Source organism: Gadus morhua, chromosome 6 (assembly GCF_902167405.1).
Source record: "Gadus morhua chromosome 6, gadMor3.0, whole genome shotgun sequence".
Classification (NCBI taxonomy): domain Eukaryota; kingdom Metazoa; phylum Chordata; class Actinopteri; order Gadiformes; family Gadidae; genus Gadus; species Gadus morhua.
Window position 1 is genome coordinate 1,229,895 of NC_044053.1, and position 21,204 is coordinate 1,251,098.

Sequence of the window (21,204 nt, forward strand, 5' to 3'; positions counted from 1 at the left end):
AAGGGGGCGCAAAAAAGCTGGGAGGTTTACACCTCACGACTAGTACGGGTGGGCGTACCATACAAATAGATCGCATCATAAGCTAGAGCCCATTGGCTGAAACCGAACAACGTCTTTAACAACACCAGCTGTCAATCATCCGCGTGCGTCACTTCCGGTGTCAGGCTGGTCGATCTGCTCTCCGCTAACAAGGGTCACAATAACACGGGTTAAAGATAATAACAAGGGTTAAACACAACACCGGTGGAACCCTAACATAACAGAACCATATGACAACACAAGACATGTCCAGGCTGTGAACGACGGACACTTCAGCGGAGGTTCGCTTCTCGAGGTAAGAAACGACGAGCTTGCTGCTAGCTTAGCCGTTAGCATTCTGCTTCTACGCCTCCCGGCGCCTGATTCCTCCACCATGTCTCTGGGCCTTCATACATGTTTCTGTTTCATCAACCATGTCTTTGGGCATTCATACATGTTTCTGATTCCTCCACCATGTGTCTGGCCTTTAATAAATGTTTCTGGTTCCTCCATGTCTCTGGCCCTTGGTTCTTCATGGGTGTGTGTTGATGGTAGTCTTAGTGCGGTGTATTCCTTATCGAGTAGTCTATGATGCTACATGTTTATTGTGGGTGGATGATTACTCTTTGTGTGACCGGGCACACACACAATAGGTCACTTATTCACACTTCAGAGTATGAGCACAGTACACACTACCAGACCATTGCTACACACATACGCAGTAGGTAGTCCCATGTCCGCACAAAGGGGCCTCAATAAGGGCTGGTTCCCAGTGAACCTCATACGACTGAATTACAGACTGTAGTTCAGCACCCAGCCCTGGTCTAGTTCCCAGTACACTGTGTGGTTCACCAGCCCTGGTCTGGTCCCAGTACACTGTGGTTCACCACCCAGCCCTGGTCTGGTCCCCAGTACACTGTGTGGTTCACCAGCCCTGGTCTGGTCCCAGTACACTGTGTGGTTCACCAGCCCTGGTCTGGTCCCAGTACACTGTGGGGTTCACCAGCCCTGGTCTGGTCCCAGTACACTGTGGTTCACCCGCCCTGGTCTGGTTCACAGTACACTGTGTGGTTCACCAGCCCTGGTCTGGTCCCAGTACACTGTGTGGTTCACCAGCCAGCTATCGCCTGTTTCCCAGTACACTGTGTGGGTCCCAGTACACTGTGTGGCTCACCACCCAGCTATCGCCTGTTTCCAAGTACACCGTGTTGGTCCCAGTACACTGTGTTGTTCCCATTACACCGTGTGGCTCACCACCCAGCTATCGCCTGTTTCCCAGTACACCGTGTTGGTCCCAGTACACCGTGTTGGTCCCAGTACACTGTGTTGGTCCCAGTACACTGAGTTGGTCCCAGTACACTGAGTTGGTCCCAGTACACTGTGTTGGTCCCAGTACACTGTGTTGGTCCCAGTACACTGTGTGTGTCCCAGTACACTGTGTTGTTCCCAGTACACAGTGTGGCTCACCACCCAGCTATGGCCTGTTCCCCAGTACATTGTGGGGTTCCCAGTGCACCTCATCGTTCACCACCCGTCCCTGATCTGGTAGTAATGTGTTGAGCGTGGAGCGCAGTGATTGTCAGGAACCCCCATGTCACCTCTGGACCCTTGGGGTTTGACGAGGTGCCCTTCTCCTGGGAGTCACTGACCCCCTAGCCACCATCGTAAGCTAAGATTCAATGTAAACACACCAAGATAGTTACTGCACAACGTTAATGTGGTTTGATTCACGTCAGCACTAAAGGTGACACTTTCCGTCTAAACCCATCTCTTCTCCTCTGCCTACCCCTAGATCACTCACTAACCCTAGCCCCATCAACTCTTACTTTTTTCATGTTTATCTATTGTTGTGCCCCTATGTAAAGCGCTTTGAGTGTGAGAAAAGCGCTATATAAACTGAATCTATTATTAAACAATAGCCTACATTCAATGTCCTCTTACGTTGGTGGCTCTAGCAGTATACTGAAGCCCTACTGGTCCAGAGGCTCTAGCAGTATACTGAAGCCCTACTGGTCCAGAGGCTCTAGCAGTATACTGAAGCCCTACTGGTCTAGAGGCTCTAGCAGTATACTGAAGCCCTACTGGTCCAGAGGCTCTAGCAGTATACTGAAGCCCTACTGGTCCAGAGGCTCTAGCAGTATACTGAAGCCCTACTGGTCCAGAGGCTCTAGCAGTATACTGAAGCCCTATTGGTCCAGAGGCTCTAGCAGTATACTGAAGCCCTACTGGTCTAGAGGCTCTAGCAGTATACTGAAGCCGTACTGGTCTAGAGGCTCTAGCAGTATACTGAAGCCCTACTGGTCTAGAGGCTCTAGCAGTATACTGAAGCCCTACTGGTCTAGAGGCTCTAGCAGTATACTGAAGCCCTACTGGTCTTGAGGCTCTAGCAGTATACTGAAGCCCTACTGGTCTAGAGGCTCTAGCTGTATTCTGAAGCCCTACTGGTCTAGAGGCTCTAGCAGTATACTGAAGCCCTACTGGTCTAGAGGCTCTAGCAGTATACTGAAGCCCTACTGGTCTAGAGGCTCTAGCAGTATACTGAAGCCCTACTGGTCTAGAGGCTCTAGCAGTATACTGAAGCCCTACTGGTCTAGAGGAGAGGCACACGGCACCAGGGATTGATGGACAATGAACATTCACCCCAGAGGAACCCACCCTATGGTTCTCCCCGGCCACACAGGTTGCCTCTGAACCGTAGTGTGAGACAGGAGAGGTCTATGATACTAGCCTACCAACCAAACCACTTTGGCCAATCAGTTTACTATTGTTTAATTTCCTAAACTCTTATTGACGAGTTGCTGTGAGTTTGTTCAGGAGCGTGTCAGGGGGCATCTGGATGCACACAGCTACACTCTGGACGTTGGGGATGGGAGTTAAGAACCCTAACAACTTGGTTGTTCTCCAATCAATGGGTGAAGGTCATCAGTGACGGTCTGTAGGACCGGTCCCTGTATTCTGTAAGTTTCTGGCTCTGTCGTTGCCGTAGGATGGTCTACAGCCTTCCTTTACTCCGCTGTCGTCACACCTAGAGGAACTGCACTGTGAGAACTCTGGGCCTGCTGGCCATGACTCGTCTCTCGCCGCCAAGAAGGACTTCCCTATTACGGGAACTAGGAAGTGTTTCACGAAGAGGAGCTGACTGACACGAACACAGGAACACGTGAGTGTGGCGTCCGGCGAGGACGGGTCCTTCAGGATTACACGTCCTTCAGGAGTGATGGATTAAGGCGCCGGTGGACGCATTATCGTCATGACAACAAACAAAACCAAAGCCCCTCATGTGCTGCAGAATGCGATCACCACTCCTGAACCTGGCTCTGGTGGAGGAGTGTGGTGGTGGAGGAGGAGTGTGGTGGTGGTGGAGGGAGGAGGAGTGTGGAGGGAGGAGGAGGTGGTGGAGGAGTGTGGTGGAGGGAGGAGGAGGTGGTGGAGGAGTGTGGTGGAGGGAGGAGTGTGGAGGAGGAAGAGGAGGAGTGTGTTGGAGGTAGAGGAGTGTGGAGGAGGAGGAGGAGGAGTGTGTTGGAGGTGGAGGAGTGTGGAGTGTTGCTCCTGTGCAGCCTGCTGCCTTGCGGTCCCATCGGGGGGGTACAGGTTGAATAGGAGCTGTCTGTTGGGTAGGGCTGGGGGTAAACGATTATTTATTAAACGATTAATCGGGCGATTATTTAATCGATGAGTCGACTAATCTAATGACTAATTGGATGGTTATCTATTTCTGTTGCTCTATTAATAAAAATAAATAAATAAAAATAAATACCCTCTGACTGGACTCACCCTCTAAAATAGTTTCACTGTTAAACAAAATGAAAGGCCAGCCGTGCTCAAATCTGCCAGTGTGAGTGTGGCCAGTCTGGCCAGTCTGGCCAATTTGGCCACTTGGGAGAGGTGTGCTGCTACGGCACGGGCCGCTACGGTACAGATGCTAATGAGCCGACACGCGCAGTCGCGCACACGCACGGCTACGCAACCTGAGCTGGATGATGTATAGTCCATGCGACGACCACGGACACAATAAAGGCGACGAGCCTTCTTTCCCATTAAACGGTAAACATATATCCAAATAAGCAACAGACTCAGCAAAGTGCGAACTGTGTTCTCTGTGTTGTTGTCCATTGTCCTCGAAAATCGTCGACGGAGAAATTTGACGTCGACGAATTTTCGTCGCTGAAGCGTCGGTACAGCTCTACTGTTGGGTCTCCCCAGGACGCTGGTCTGAATGGAGCCCTTATAGGCTCACTGCCGCACCTCCACCATGGGCAAAGAGGGGCGGGGCTTCCTGAAAGCCTCCTGGGCGGGGGGGCTTGACGTGAACTAGGGATGTCCCGATCCGATATTTGGATCGGATCGGCCGCCGATATTAGCAAAAAAATGCATATCAATATCGGATCGGCCTGTACGGGAAAATCCCGATCCGGACTCCCGATCCAGTTTGTTTTCAAAACTCCGGTCCGTGTTTTCGAGCGCACCAATGTAGGTAATCCATTCCAGTTTTTTTCAGCTTTTCCCGCCAAATCCGGTCCGCGTTGTTCAGCACACCTAGCGCACACTGTGTGTGTGGTAATTTGACTATTTTCTACTCAGGTTTTGTGTGTGTTGCTTTTATATATAATGTTATATTGTTTACACTCTTGTTGTTCAAGAACAGAGCACTGATGCCAATTCAGTGTGTGTGTCGTAATTTGACTATTTATTATTTAGTCTATTTTGTGTTTATTTAACCCTGAATAAACAGGTCAGCTTCTCATTACCAACTATTGTGGATTATTCAAACTAACCTAATTAAGTTGGCTAGTTGTTCTTAAGAGTAATACCCTTTTCAACATGAGTAGTACAACAAAATAAGTAAATATCTTTAATCTTTAATACATGCTTGGATCGGCCGGTATCGGTATCGGCCGTTGCTAAAAGCTGCAATATCGGTATCGGATCGGAAGTGCAAGAAGCTGGATCGGGACATCCCTAACGTGAACTCCTCCCCACCCCCCGCTCTGTGTCCACCTGCTCTGCTGGGTTAGGGTTAACTAACCCAGTGAACCGCTCTGCTGTTTCACTGGGTTAGTCATGGCAAACATTCTTCTGACTGGTCTGTACACGTCATCCTGTCTGCCCTGTGATTGGCCAGCAGTTCCTCTCCATCCTGCTTTGGCCTAATATGATTGCTCCCCTGCAGAGCTCCAGGATGTCGAAGCGGCGGTCGTCATCGGAGCGGGGGGGCGGCGAGACGTCAGCCAGGGCGGGAAAACTCCTGTGTTCTGGGATCGCCGGGGGCAACGCCAAGAAGGCTGGGCCCTTCGTGCTCGGTAAGAACTCCCAAACAAAGAAGATCTCCCTTTACCTGGAGAGAGACACTCTAGACAGGTAGACAGACACTCATCCAGTCAATAAGGTCTCTATCTAGAGGGAGACGCACTCTAGAGAGAGACACACTAGAGAGACACTCATCCAGTCTATAAGGTCTCCATTTAGAGGGACACACTCTAGACAGCCACTCATCCAGTCAATAAGGTCCTTTCTAGAGAGAGACGCACTCTAGAGAGAGACACACTAGAGAGACACTCATCCAGTCTATAAGGTCTCCATTTAGAGGGACACACTCTAGACAGGTAGACAGACACTCATCCAGTCAATAAGGTCTCTATCTAGAGGGAGACACTCATCCAGTCAATAAGGTCTCTATCTAGAGAGAGACACTCATCCAGTCAATAAGGTCTCTATCTAGAGGGAGACACCCATCCAGTCAATAAGGTCTCTATCTAGGGAGAGACACTATTCCAGTCAATAAGGTCTCTATCTAGAGAGAGACACTCATCCAGTCAATAAGGTCTCTATCTAGAGAAAGACACTCATCCAGTCAATAAGGTCTCTATCTAGAGGGAGACACTCATCCAGTCAATAAGGTCTCTATCTAGAGGGAGACACTCATCCAGTCAATAAGGTCTCTATCTAGAGAGAGACACTCATCCAGTCAATAAGGTCTCTATCTAGAGGGAGACACTCATCCAGTCCAGGGGTCTCATTTATAAAACTGTGCGTAGGATCGTTACTAAAAAGGTGCGTACGCCCAGAAGCCAAGTTTTGCGTGCGCCAAAAAATATTCAGATTTATAAAACACTGCGTACGCACACCTGTACGCAATCTTTGCTTTATAAATCACATACTGACTACAATTGTGCGCAGCTGAATCAGCTTCACGTTCCGCCCTCTACACGCCCCTTTTTAACCATAAATGGTTAATGCAAATGACCTCATGAATGCGATCTGCATATAAAACAGACTCAGATGCCGGTATTATGTCTTGTTGGAAACAATGGCAGAAGTACTGAGAAAATCAAAAAAGCGAAATTTCACGGAGGTTGAAGTGGAGACACTTGTGGGTGAGATGGAGGCCCGAAAGGTAGTTTTGTTCGGCGGTCACGGGATTGGGATCGCCAACAACAAAAAGCAGAGTGAGTGGCAACATGTTGCTGCAGCAGTGAACTCTGTCAGTAGCACGGAGCGCACTGTCCCAGAATTAAAAAAAGAAGTGGTCTGACATAGTTACATATTTTTATCTAGCCTACCAATAAATCGTTATGGTCCCTAAATACCCTCTCCCTCCGAATCCTGCCATTTGCATGGTCCGCCAGAAGTGCCATATGGTGCAGCATTACCACGGCGCTCACCTCTGTATTTATAGGGTTACGGTAATAAGACTGACGAGAACGCCTTGGATAATCAGTTTGTAATTACCCACGTAAAACGTTCTTGAACATAACCCCTTTTTAATGCCTGATTTGTCATGAAAAGCATCAAGAGTAACGGACAACGATTGTGATGTGTGGCTTGGTTTTTCACACTTGGGATTTAATTGACATTCGATCATGTGTTTACAGTGTCACATAAAAATATTATGTTATTGACACATGTTGGACAGATGCTTTATTCCATGCAGTTGCGCCGTCAGTGGACAGTATGGAGTGACGGGATTAAATATAGAGAATTTCTTTTTATTTCTATTCTAAGGAGATATTTCTGGAGTTATAACTGAGAAATAACGCAGTGGACTTAAATTATTCTGATTAGGATTTAACGCATGATACGGGTTGAAATTAAATTGATGAAGGGCGATGATAAAACATAATCGTTCTTCTCACTCTGCAATTCTTCGGTCTGACTTCAGTTCACCACCACACCGTCTGTGTCGCCAATTCTCCTTTTCCTCCAAACCATGCGTACGCATGGGTCAGAGTTTGCTTAGGGCTGCGCACATTTTCCCGTCAAGTTGGTTTTTTATAGATCACAACCTTGGCGTGAAAAGTCACGTACGCCAATTTCAGCCCCGTTTTGTGCGTACGCAACGGTTATAAATGAGACCCCAGGTCTTTTGTAGAGAGGGTTATGGTTAGCTAACCCTAACCCTTTGTAGAGAGGGGGGGGGGGGGCAGAATGGCACTAGGTGCGTTGGTTGACCTGCTGTCTCCTTCAGGCCCTCGCTTGGGGAACTCCCCGGTGCCCAGCATCGTGCAGTGCCTCGCCCGCAAGGACGGAACGGACGACTTCTACCAGCTGAAGGTAAGGCCTGACGGCAGGACCTCCACCTCCACCGCTGGGAGAGGCCAGCAGATACGGGAGGGCTCAGCTACTACAGCTCAGGAGTAACAGGAAGTAACAACCAGGATCCTGTCTCCTAGAGGCTCTGTGGCTCGGGAGACGAGGGACTGTTTCTCTGAGTATGAAGGGTTAAGGTTAACCCTTCATAATCAGAAAGGGTTAGGGTAAACCCTTTATAATCAGAGAATCAGTTAGGGTTAACCCTAACTGATTCTCTGATTATGTAGGATCATGTTTTTAATGTACTGTTGGGTTAGGGTTAGGGCTAACCCTAACCCAAACTGTTTCTCTGATTATGTAGGGTCATGTTTTTAATGTAGTGTAGGGTTAGGGCTAAACCTAACCCTGGGTTAGGGCTAAACCTGGGTTAGGGCTAACCCTAACCCAAACTGTTTCTCTGATTATGTAGGGTCATGTTTTTAATGTAGTGTAGGGTTAGGGCTAAACCTAACCCTGTGTTAGGGCTAAACCTGGGTTAGGGCTAACCCAAACTGTTTCTCTGATTATGTAGGGTCATGTTTTTAATGTAGTGTAGGGTTAGGGCTAAACCTGGGTTAGGGCTAACCCTAATCCAAACTGTTTCTCTGATTATGTAGGGTCATGTTTTTAATGTAGTGTAGGGTTAGGGCTAAACCTAACCCTGGGTTAGGGCTAACCCTAACCCAAACTGTTCTCTGATTATGAAGGATCATATTTTTAATGTAGTGTTGGGGTAGTGCTGCAACAACGAATCGATAAAAATCGATTACTAAAAGCGTTGGCAACGAATTTGGTCATTGATTCGTTGAGTCGCGCGATTAATACGTCACTCGTAGGCGCGGCACTGTTTACAGCCAGCCGCCGACAGGTTGGTTCATGCACGCCCACAGCGAGCTTCAGTGTGAGCGACCAAAGCTTGTATTTTGGTCTTATCTTAACACTGGACTGTAGGCCTATATACAAGTGTTGTACCTTCAGTGTCTTTGGGTTAAAAAAACTCCTTAAACTCAGTATCCGTCTAGTCCAACCAAAAACTCTGTCAGCTGCTGCAGACGGGCTCGGAGTCGGTATCAACAGTCAATCACGGAACCAGAATTTAATTAAAAAAAACATACTTTGTACTGTTTTGATTGATTTCACATTTGAGGAAGGAAGGAAGATATTTTTTGTGTTGTGAAACCATTATTATGGTTTCACAACACGCTCATCGTGTGTTTGTGCGTGTGTGTCTGTGTCTTTCTTTCTAGCTCTGGCTTAACATTTTTTTTCGCAAAACTATTTTATTACACCTCCATAATTCAACAGCATCCGGATTATCTCATAATGACATTCAGGTTCTCATGGAATGATACATTAAGATGCCAGGTCGACATAAGTGTGATACGAGTTTATGGGTATCAGGTTTACCCCTTTTTAGTTGTTGAGTCTGGTCGTGACCTTTGACCCCATAGATCCTAACCCTGGAGGAGCGCTGCGACCCGGCCGCGGAGAACCAGGAGGAGAGACAGGGGAAGATGCTGCTCCACACAGAGTACTCCCTGCTGTCGCTGTTGCACGGGCAGGACGGGGTGGTGCACCATCACGGCCTCTTTCAGGTACCCCCTCACCCTCTGACTGGACTCACCCTCTGACTGGACTCGCCCTCTGACTGGACTCACCCTCTGACTGGAGAGTGGACTCACTCTGAATGCAGAGTGGACTCACCCTCTCACTCTAAATGGAGAGTGGGCTCACTCTCTGACTGGAGAGTGGACTCACTCTGAATGGAGAGTGGACTCACTCTGAATGGAGAGTGGACTCACCCTCTCACTCTAAATGGAGAGTGGGCTCACTCTCTGACTGGAGAGTGGACTCACTCTGAATGGAGAGTGGACTCACTCTGAATGGAGAGTGGACTCACCCTCTGACTGGACTCACCCTCTGACTGGACTCACCCTCTGACTGGACTCACCCTCTGACTGGACTCACCCTCTGACTGGACTCACCCTCTGACTGGACTCACCCTCTGACTGGACTCACCCTCTGACTGGACCCACCCTCTGACTGGACCCACCCTCTGACTGGAGGGTGAACTCAACCTCTGACTCTCTGACTGGAGAGTGGACTCACCCTCTGACTGGAGAGTGGACTTACCCTCTGACTGGAGATTGGACTCACCCTCTCACTCTGACTGGACAGTGGACTCACCCTCTGACTGGAGAGTGGACTCACCCTCTGACTGGAGATTGGACTCACCCTCTCACTCTGACTGGACAGTGGACTCACCTAGGGATGGGCGATATGGCCTAAAATCCATATTGCGATATACATTGCAACCTATTGCGATAACGATATATATCACGATATATAAATCATAATAGAACCATTTCAGAACAGGTTACATAGACTCTAAGGAAAGCCAAACTGCTAAATGTATAAAACAAAAGAAAGAAACTTAGTAGGCCTATGTCGTTTTGAGAACATTTATTGTGCAAAACTGTAATCATACAACATAATGTTGTAGCTGCAGAGACTTTAACAAAGAAAAAAATCTTCTGTGTAATGACGTATGCTTCTCTTAATTAAATTAAAACTGGTGGTGTCTTGTTAATAAAGAAACGGATAATGAATTAGGGAAATAAGTATTAGGCATGGCTATTTTAAATAAAGAAAAATCTTCCAAGTGTGTGCACAGATACCTACTTGACATTAAAACATAAAAGTGCAAAGTGAACGCATACAATTTTAAAATGAACATGAAATGAGGGCAATCACCAGCTCCTCCGTTTCGCTTTCAGCCATATTTGCGATGACGATGATGCGTTTCAGCCGGTTGCAGCTCATGGCTCTTTAAATTTCGCGGGTCGCGGACGATGTGTTGCAGCCGAATGCAGCTCGTGGCTCTTTAAATTTCGCGGGTCGCGGATGATGCGATGCAGCTGGTTGCAGCTCGTGGCTCTTTTTAAATTTCGCGGGTCGCGGACGATGCGTTGCAGACGGTTGCAGCTCGTAGCTCTACCCATGACCCGCTCTTTATATTTCGCGGGTCATGGATAGATCGCGTCAAACATGCATTATCGCGATAGAGCAATATAACTAAAATCTCTATCGTAGGCCATTTTTTATCGTTTATATCGTATATCGTTTATATCGCGCATTCCTAGACTCACCCTCTGACTGGAGATTGGACTCACCCTCTCACTCTGACTGGACAGTGGACTCACCCTCTGACTAGAGAGTGGACTCACTTTCTGACTAGAGAGTGGACTCACCCTCTCACTCTCTGACTAGAGAGTGGACTCACCCTCTGACTGGAGAGTGGACTCACCCTCTCACTCTGACTGGACAGTGGACCCACCCTCTGACTGGAGAGTGGACTCACCCTCTCACTCTGAATGGAGAGTGGACTCACTCTCTGACTGGAGAGTGGACTCACTCTGAATGGAGAGTGGACTCACCCTCTCACCCTCTGACTGGAGAGTGGACTCACCCTCTGACTCTCTGACTGGAGAGTGGACTCTCACTCTGAATGGAGAGTGGACTGACTGGAGAGTGGACTCACCCTCTGACTCTCTGACTGGAGAGTGAACTCACCCTCTGACTGGAGAGTGGACTCACCCTCTGACTGGAGATTGGACTCACCCTCTCACTCTGACTGGACAGTGGACTCACCCTCTGACTGGAGATTGGACTCACCCTCTCACTCTCTGACTAGAGAGTGGACTCACCCTCTGACTAGAGAGTGGACTCACCCTCTGACTAGAGAGTGGACTCACCCTCTGACTGGACAGTGTACTCACCCTCTCACTCTGACTGGACAGTGGACTCACCCTCAGACTGGAGAATGGACTCACCCTCTGACTCTCTGACTGGAGAGTGGACTCACCCTCTGACTCTCTGACTGGAGAGTGGACTCACCCTCTCACTCTGAATGGAGAGTGGACTCACTCTCTGGAGAGTGGACTCACCCTCTCACTCTGAATGGAGAGTGGACTCACCCTCTGACTGGAGAGTGGACTCACCCTCTCACTCTGAATGGAGAGTGGACTCACTCTCTGGAGAGTGGACTCACCCTCTCACTCTGAATGGAGAGTGGACTCATCCTCTCACTCTGAATGGAGAGTGGACTCACCCTCTGACTGGAGAGTGGACTCACCCTCTGACTCTCTGACTGGAGAGTGGACTCACCCTCTGACTGGAGAGTGGACTCACCCTCTGACTGGAGATTGGACTCACCCTCTCACTCTGACTGGACTCACCCTCTCACTCTGACTGGACAGTGGACTCACCCTCTGACTGGAGATTGGACTCACCCTCTCACTCTGACTGGACAGTGGACTCACCCTCTGACTAGAGAGTGGACTCACTCTCTGACTAGAGAGTGGACTCACCCTCTCACTCTCTGACTAGAGAGTGGACTCACCCTCTGACTGGAGAGTGGACTCACCCTCTCACTCTGACTGGACAGTGGACCCACCCTCTGACTGGAGAGTGGACTCACCCTCTCACTCTGAATGGAGAGTGGACTCACTCTGAATGGAGAGTGGACTCACCCTCTCACCCTCTGACTGGAGAGTGGACTCACTCTGAATGGAGAGTGGACTCACCCTCTCACCCTCTGAATGGAGAGTGGACTCACCCTCTCACCCTCTGACTGGAGAGTGGACTCACACTCTGACTCTCTGACTGGAGAGTGGACTCTCACTCTGAATGGAGAGTGGACTGACTGGAGAGTGGACTCACCCTCTGACTCTCTGACTGGAGAGTGAACTCACCCTCTGACTGGAGAGTGGACTCACCCTCTGACTCGACTCACCCTCTGACTGGAGATTGGACTCACCCTCTCACTCTGACTGGACAGTGGACTCACCCTCTGACTGGAGATTGGACTCACCCTCTCACTCTCTGACTAGAGAGTGGACTCACCCTCTGACTAGAGAGTGGACTCACCCTCTGACTGGACAGTGGACTCACCCTCTCACTCTGACTGGACAGTGGACTCACCCTCTGACTGGAGAATGGACTCACCCTCTGACTCTCTGACTGGAGAGTGGACTCACCCTCTGACTGGAGAGTGGACTCACCCTCTCACTCTGAATGGAGAGTGGACTCACTCTCTGGAGAGTGGACTCACCCTCACTCTGAATGGAGAGTGGACTCACCCTCTGACTGGAGAGTGGACTCACCCTCTCACTCTGAATGGAGAGTGGACTCACCCTCTGACTGGAGAGTGGACTCACCCTCTCACTCTGAATGGAGAGTGGACTCACCCTCTGACTGGAGAGTGGACTCACCCTCTGACTCTCTGACTGGAGAGTGGACTCACCCTCTCACTCTGAATGGAGAGTGGACTCACTCTCTGACTGGAGAGTGGACTCACCCGCTCAATCTCTGACTGGAGAGTGGACTCACCCTCTGACTGGAGAGTGGACTCACCCTCTCACCCTCTGACTGGAGTTGACTCATCCTCTCACTCTCTGACTGGAGTGGACTCACCCTCTCACCCTCTGGAGAGTGGACTCACTCTCTGACTGGAGAGTGGACTCACTCTCTCACTCTGAATGGAGAGTGGACTCACCCTCTCACCCTCTGACTGGAGAGTGGACTCACTCTCTGACTGGAGAGTTGATTCACCCTCTCACTCTCTGACTGGAGAGTTGACTCACCCTCTCACCCTCTGGAGAGTGGACTCACCCTCTGACTGGAGAGTGGACTCACCCTCTGACTGGAGAGTGGACTCACCCTCTGACTGGAGAGTGGACTCACCCTCTCACTCTCTGACTGGAGAGTGGACTCACCCTCTGACTGGAGAGTGGACTCACCCTCTCACTCTCTGAATGGAGAGTGGACTCACCCTCTTCTTTCCAAAATACTGGCGTAGACCCATGTACTTTGGTGGACTGGTTTATAGCTGAGGTATCAGGTTATTATGGTCTGGGAATCTAGTGGATAGTGATGATGGAGAACCCTCCTCTGGGCACTGGTAGATGAAACCCAACCTGTGAAGATGATGTAGTGCTGGTTGAAGGTATTCAAACCCACCTCCTTTAGTGCCTTTTGGGGGCCAGTCCTGGGGGATGAGCCTGGCCTTCTTAACTCGCGTTTGCATCGTGAAATCATTGAGTTAGTTGATGGTTGATGTTTTAGTTTTCAAATTAATATCCTTAGGGAAATGATTACTAACTTATTGGCAACCAGGTTTAGAATGAGGAGCGGCGAGGGGAGCTAGACAGACAGGGTTAGGGCTAGGGTTTGGGTTGAGGGGAGCTAGACAGACGGTGAGTCTGCTCATAACCTCTCTTAAGAACGCTGCGGGCCACCTGGACCCCCAGATGCTCCCAGAAGCCTTTAGAGTCTCCAGGCTCAAGCGGACTGCTTGTCTGTTCAGGACCGGGCGTACGAGGGCCTGGAGCAGTCTGAGGCCACCAGGGGGCGTAAGCTGAAGAAGAGGATCTGTCTGGTGCTCGACTGTCTCTGTGCCCACGACTTCAGCGACAAGACGGCGGACCTCATCAACCTGCAGCACTACGTCATCAAGGAGAAGAGGCTGAGCGAGCGCGAAGCCATCGTCATCTTCTACGACGTGGTGCGCGTGGTGGAGGCCCTGCACAAGGTGGGACGACTTAGCCTGACTTATCTGACACTCACCGCTACACAAGCTACCAGAGTACTGGGTGAATCCCTTTAGGTCACATACTGGTTGAAATGGCAAAATAGTAGTGTGATAGCATGCTAGGGCATTAGCATCATGCTAGGCTGTTGGCCCTGTGCTAGGGCATTAGCATCATGCTAGGCTGTTGGCCAGCATCATGAGTGTTCATAACGAGGTGTTCCATTGTGGTGCCTTTGTTGTTCCAAGTGACTCACAGGGCATGAAGATACCACTCCTAGTATGACCAACCATGTCTCTCTGTCTGTCTCTTACTCTGTCCCTCTCTCCTCTGTCTTTGTCTTTCCTGTGTCTCTGTCTGTCTGTTCTGTCTCTGTCTGTCTCCAGAAGAACATTGTCCACAGAGACCTGAAGCTGGGCAACATGGTGCTGAATAAACGGTGAGTTTAGGTTTGCGTTTGCGCCGTCCGTCTGTCCGTAGGCCTGAGTCACACATTCTCCTCCTTCCAGTGCCGTAGTTCAGGGCTTGGGTTGGGGCCTGGCCTGCATCTACAGACAGACCTCAACCCAAACAGGAAGTCCTTTATTCTCGCAAGCGGTTAGCGCACTGCCTGGGCTAACTAGCTGGTCTATATTAAAGAAGAGCCAGCTAACTAATATGGCTTTGTTCGTATTGGTCCAGTAGCTGTGATCCTATTGGTCCGATAGCGTATTGTGTGTGTGTTTGCAGAACCCACCGGATCACCATCACTAACTTCTGTCTGGGGAAACACCTGGTTAGCGAGGACGACCTGCTCAAGGACCAGAGAGGAAGTCCCGCCTACATCAGCCCCGACGTCCTCAGTGGTGAGGCACTCCGTCAATCTCACACCAGATCGTTACCAGTTGTTATCTGTCTCATCTGTTACTGGTGTTAGGGTTAGGGTTACTGGTGTTAGGGTTACTGGTGTTTAATGGACCTCATGTTCTGAATGGGACAACTAGGGTAACTAACCCTAACCCCTGTATGGAACAACTAGGGTAACTAACACTAACCCTTGTATGGAACAACTAGGGTAACTAACACTAACCCCTGTATGGAACAACTAGGGTAACTAATACTAACCCCTGTATGGAACAACTAGGGTAACTAACACTAACCCCTGTATGGAACAACTAGGGTAACTAACACTAACCCCTGTATGGAACAACTAGGGTAACTAACACTAACCCCTGTATGGAACAACTAGGGTAATTAACACTAACACTAACCCCTGTATGGAACAACTAGGCTAACTAACACTAACCCCTGTATAGAACAACTAGGGTAACTAACACCTCACACTGATGTTCCTCAGAGTGTGAGGCTCTGTTCCTCAGAGTGTGAGGCTCTGTTCCTCAGAGTGTGAGGCTCTGTTCCTCAGAGTGTGAGGCTCTGTTCCTCAGAGTGTGGGGCTCTGTTCCTCAGAGTGTGAGGGGCTCTGTTCCTCAGAGTGTGAGGGGCTCTGTTCCTCAGAGTGTGTGGGGCTCTGTTCCTCAGAGTGTGTGGGGCTCTGTTCCTCAGAGTGTGTGGGGCTCTGTTCCTCAGAGTGTGTGGGGCTCTGTTCCTCAGAGTGTGTGGGGCTCTGTTCCTCAGAGTGTGTGGGGCTCTGTTCCTCAGAGTGTGTGGGGCTCTGTTCCTCAGAGTGTGAGGGGCTCTGTTCCTCAGAGTGTGAGGGGCTCTGTTCCCCAGTGTGAGGGGCTCTGTTCCCCAGAGTGTGAGGGGCTCTGTTCCCCAGTGTGACACCTGGGGGTGTAGAGTCTCTAGTCCGTGTGGTGTTTAGTCTCATGGTGGTGGTTAGTGTCTCACCCTAACCCTGAGGTGGTGTTCTCCTCTCCTAGGGCGTCCGTACCGGGGTAAGCCCAGCGATATGTGGGCCCTGGGCGTGGTTCTGTTCACCATGCTGTACGGCCAGTTCCCCTTCTACGACTCCATCCCCCAGGAGCTCTTCAGGAAGATCAAGGCTGCAGAGTACACCATCCCTGAGTGAGTACTATATATACAGCTGCAGAGTACACCATCCCTGAGTGAGTACTAGTACTATATATACTGCTGCAGAGTAATATGAAGTATGAACGTTTGACCCTTTTTATGACCAATAGGGTAGCAGATTGTCCTCATGACTCAGAGCCACAGCCCAGTGGGCTGGAACTAATCCACCAAGCACCACCACACACTGTCTATCCCCTGACTGTGCTCCTCTCCCCCCTGTCTATCCCAGGGACGGGCGTGTCTCTGAGAACACGGTGGCTCTGATCCGGAAGCTACTGGTTCTGGACCCCCAGCAGAGGCTGAGTGCTGCCGAGGTTCTGGAGGCGCTCAGCTCCATCATAGCCTCGTGGTCAGTACTCTCTAACCCTCAGCTCCATCATAGCCTCGTGGTCAGTACTCTCTAACCCTCAGCTCCATCATAGCCTCGTGGTCAGTACTCTATAACCCTCAGCTCCATCATAGCCTCGTGGTCAGTACTCTCTAACCCTCAGCTCCATCATAGCCTCGTGGTCAGTACTCTCTAACCCTCAGCTCCATCATAGCCTCCTGGTCAGTACTCTCTAACCCTCAGCTCCATCATAGCCTCCTGGTCAGTACTCTCTAACCCTCAGCTCCATCATAGCCTGGTGGTCAGTACTCTCTAACCCTCAGCTCCATCATAGCCTCGTGGTCAGTACTCTCTAACCCTCAGCTCCATCATAGCCTCCTGGTCAGTACTCTCTAACCCTCAGCTCCATCATAGCCTCGTGGTCAGTACTCTCTAACCCTCAGCTCCATCATAGCCTCCTGGTCAGTACTCTCTAACCCTCAGCTCCATCATAGCCTCCTGGTCAGTACTCTCTAACCCTCAGCTCCATCATAGCCTCCTGGTCAGTACTCTCTAACCCTCAGCTCCATCATAGCCTCCTGGTCAGTACTCTCTAACCCTCAGCTCCATCATAGCCTCGTGGTCAGTACTCTCTAACCCTCAGCTCCATCATAGCCTCCTGGTCAGTACTCTCTAACCCTCAGCTCCATCATAGCCTCCTGGTCAGTACTCTCTAACCCTCAGCTCCATCATAGCCTCCTGGTCAGTACTCTCTAACCCTCAGCTCCATCATAGCCTCCTGGTCAGTACTCTCTAACCCTCAGCTCCATCATAGCCTCCTGGTCAGTACTCTCTAACCCTCAGCTCCATCATAGCCTCGTGGTCAGTACTCTCTAACCCTCAGCTCCATCATAGCCTCCTGGTCAGTACTCTCTAACCCTCAGCTCCATCATAGCCTCCTGGTCAGTACTCTCTAACCCTCAGCTCCATCATAGCCTCGTGGTCAGTACTATCTAACCCTCAGCTCTATCATAGCCGCGTGGTCAGTACTCTCTAACCCTCAGCTCCATCATAGCCTCCCACCACCTAACCCTAGATGGATGATGATGGTGTTATCCGAAGGTGATGTTTGTTCATGCGTTTCCAGGCAGTCAGTGTCGTCCCTGGGCGCCCCTCTCCAGGTGGTCCCGGACATCGATGACCAGGTCAGCCCCCCTGAACACCTACAGGAGGTAAGATACCGCTACCTAACTCTACTTAACTTAAGTCTGCTACGCTGTGGACAACCTCAGCTTAAGTTAAGGCCACGGTCCACATCACTGTTTAATGTGTCCTAGTGTCCACACCACTGACTCCACATCGCCCCCTGCAGGACACAGTCCACATCACTGTTTAATGTGTCTTAGTGTCCACACCACTGACTCCACATCGCCCCCTGCAGGCCACGGTCCACATCACTGTTTAATGTGTCCTAGTGTCCACACCACTGACTCCACATCGCCCCCTGCAGGCCACGGTCCACATCACTGTTTAATGTGTCCTAGTGTCCACACCACTGACTCCACATCGCCCCCTGCAGGCCACGGTCCACATCACTGTTTAATGTGTCCTAGTGTCCACACCACTGACTCCACATCGCCCCCTGCAGGCCACGGTCCACATCACTGTTTAATGTGTCCTAGTGTCCACACCACTGACTCCACATCACCCCCTGCAGGCCAAGGTCTCTGAGGAGGCGTCGCAGTACGAGTTTGAGAACTACATGCGGCAGCAGCTGCTGCTGGCCGAGGAGAAGCACTCTCTGCACGAGGCCAAGAGCTTCCTGTCCCAGAGGCACTACGGCAGCACCCCTCCCGTCAGAAGACTGGGGCTGGACGCCCAGCCCGTCAGCCCCCTGGACGCCGCCCTGCTGGCCCAGCGCTTCCTACGGAAGTAGCCCCAACCTCTCCGACCCCACCTCAAACCACCGGGCGGCACCACAACCAAGCGCTGACGGACCGGCCGGGATCGGACTGGAGCAAACCGGGGGGCGGTGCACGACTGTGGGCGTGGCTAAAGACCTTGTGGAAAGACTGAGGACCCTGACTGGTGGTTCCAGGATGTGATGTAGCAGCGAGCGGCCTCACCCTTTACTCCCTACCCCAGCTGTCCAATCATATTGCCTCAAGTCGGATTACATGATCACAGACGTCCCTCCTTACCTCTAGTACTCTGTCTGTCAGTCCTCCCTGACCCCTCCCTGTTAACTAAGGCTTTGAATCAATCTACCTCTCTATGAACGCCAGCCTTACTGCTCTGCAGAGGCTGGGTTGGCCTGGCAACCAGAATAAGCTCCTCCCTACCCCCCATCCGTATTATGAATAAGTAGCATTTTAACGGCCCTTTTGAAGACCTTAACTACGCCACACATTAGCTTCCCGGGTCCTCATCACCTCACCCCAGCGGTTACCATGGAAACCTGTTTGAGCATCCAGGCAGCTAGCCGCGGGCGGAGCAGAGCGGTTCTGTTCTCCAGCCAAAGCTCCGCCTCATGCCACTGAGGAAGACGCACAGACGGTTTTACTTCTTTTTTTAAGTATATAAATATATATCGCCAAAAATCATGTCTTAAAAGAACCCGACACACGAGCCAAGGAAGGGATTGTGTGCTAGTGTGAAGTCGTCATTCAGAACGGACGGCTTCAGGTGATGATCCTTCAGCTACGTCAGCTGAGGTGATGATCCTTCAGCTACAGTACGTACGCTGAGATGAGTCCTTCAGCTACATCAGCTGAGATGAGTCCTTCAGCTACATCAGCTGAGATGAGTCCTTCAGCTACGTCGGCTGAGGTGATGATCCTTCAGCTGCGTCAGCTGAGGTGACGAGTCCTTCAGCTACGTCAGCTGAGGTGACGAGTCCTTCAGCTACGTCACCTGAGGTGACGAGTCCATCAGCTACGTCAGCTGAGGTGATGAGTCCATCAGCTACGTCAGCTGAGGTGATGAGTCCTTCAGCTACGTCAGCTGAGGTGATGATCCTTCAGCTACGTCAGGCCTCCCACTGTGAACCGACACAGGTCCTTCTTCACAGACTACAGCATTTATCTCGATTATTTTTTCCTGTTTTCTTTTGGAAGCCATCTTGCTTCCCGTCATCAGGGACAGGATCTGGGAGAGGCGCCGTGAAGAGGCAGCAAAACCATCTACGGTCACCAGATAAGCTTCATCTGATGTTGGCAGGCAGGTGTTTATCGTGTTCTCTGCGTTACTGAAGGGTTTGTACCGAGTGTCACTGCCCGTTGTAGGTCTCCTGTATGATCTCTAAACCGATGGCATGCTAAGTTTCCAAAATGTAATTTCTACTTTCCTCGAAGTTTAATTATTTATTAATTTTTGTAGAATCTCTTTCTCCTGTAGATTTGGATCCTACCATTTTTTTCTCTCTGCTTTTGCCCAGTGGTGATTTGAGTAAGTCTTTAAAGAGACATAAAATCTTTTTCAATTTTGCAGTCTTTTCACTATCTGCTTACAGCGCTGTTTTAATTTAATTTTTTCCCTACCAAAATGTTTTTTCTTGCCATGTTGCCACACTGTGGTTGAATTTTAAGCTACACTAATAATGAGACTGACTTTAAATAGTTATATTTTTTACAGAAAAACAAGCGAATAATATCCACTTACTATCATTATTATTATTATTATTAGTTGGGGTGAATGGTTGTGCTGAGGCTGACATCTCTCCTGGCCAGTATGTAAATAAGGTCAACTCTCACTGTCAGCAGTACCGCTATTTCCTAAAGTCTGGACCACCCAGGCCTGTCAGCCACACATGGACATCCACTAAATGCTCGTGTTATGAAAGCCTTTTTTTGTGTCCTGTCAATGTGAATTGTGTGGGTATAGAGCAGTATTGTAGTTGCGTAGAAACAAATGTTTTTCGAGCATTGTAGCTCCTGAATGCTAACTGAGTTATCGTGGAATGTCAGTCACCGTTTTTCATTCGGCCGGTCGACTACTAAAGCTCTGAAGACTCAAGAGTTCCCTGCTGGGAAGGATTCAACTGTTGCCCAGTAAGTGTTTGACATTGTATCACAGCCCCACATTTATTGTTTCTTTTTCTACACATCTGTTGGTAGACCGCAACTTGCTGTGGATCTGAGGCATGGCATTAGTGTGAGTTTCAAGGTCTTGTAAAACCAACTAAGTGACTGTTGCATGTAATCTGGAAAGGCTACGGCAAACGGTGTGAATTAGGAAAGGATTCAAACCTTTTGTGACCTTGGGAACGAGGTCTTCCCGCCATGGAGGCGTGGTGATTGTGAAGTCTGAACACGCATCTCCCCCCCCCCCCGAACTCTGGCATGGAGAAACAAAATAAACTGGGTAATTGTACAGATGGAAGAAAACATGTTTGTATAAAAGACATATTTTTGTACTACATCAAATCTCTCATGCATGTCAGCAATAAACTTTGATATTCAAAATATGTAGTTTTTTATTGGCTGTGTAAGATGTGTATGGATATGCAAGACATAACCTATTTTATCCATCCTCATTCAGATCCTTTAGATGACAAAACCTATCCTCATTCAGAAAGGGTTGGCGTCCCTCATGGTCCCAGGAAAGATATCTTCTGACTTAATCATCACGGTAAAACGGTTAGCCCAAACCTATCCGCTTAAAGTGTGGTCCAAATGGCACATTTAAAGATAAGGGAGTCATGGCGCCCCC

At 49.8% G+C, this 21,204-nt stretch overlaps 1 protein-coding gene across 1 annotated transcript; it reads left to right on the plus strand.

The window, feature by feature from the left end:
• The first annotated feature begins 37 nt into the window (after window positions 1-37).
• On the plus strand, window positions 38-20,959 carry stk40 (serine/threonine kinase 40). Its single transcript, XM_030358553.1, has 11 exons — window positions 38-334; window positions 5,189-5,318; window positions 7,484-7,569; window positions 9,039-9,182; window positions 13,955-14,179; window positions 14,564-14,616; window positions 14,907-15,022; window positions 16,037-16,181; window positions 16,417-16,536; window positions 17,642-17,726; window positions 18,212-20,959. The coding sequence occupies exons 2-11, from the start codon at window positions 5,198-5,200 to the stop codon at window positions 18,428-18,430; spliced, it is 1,314 nt and encodes a 437-aa protein (XP_030214413.1). The 5' UTR covers window positions 38-334; window positions 5,189-5,197; the 3' UTR covers window positions 18,431-20,959.
• Window positions 20,960-21,204: the final 245 nt, after the last annotated feature.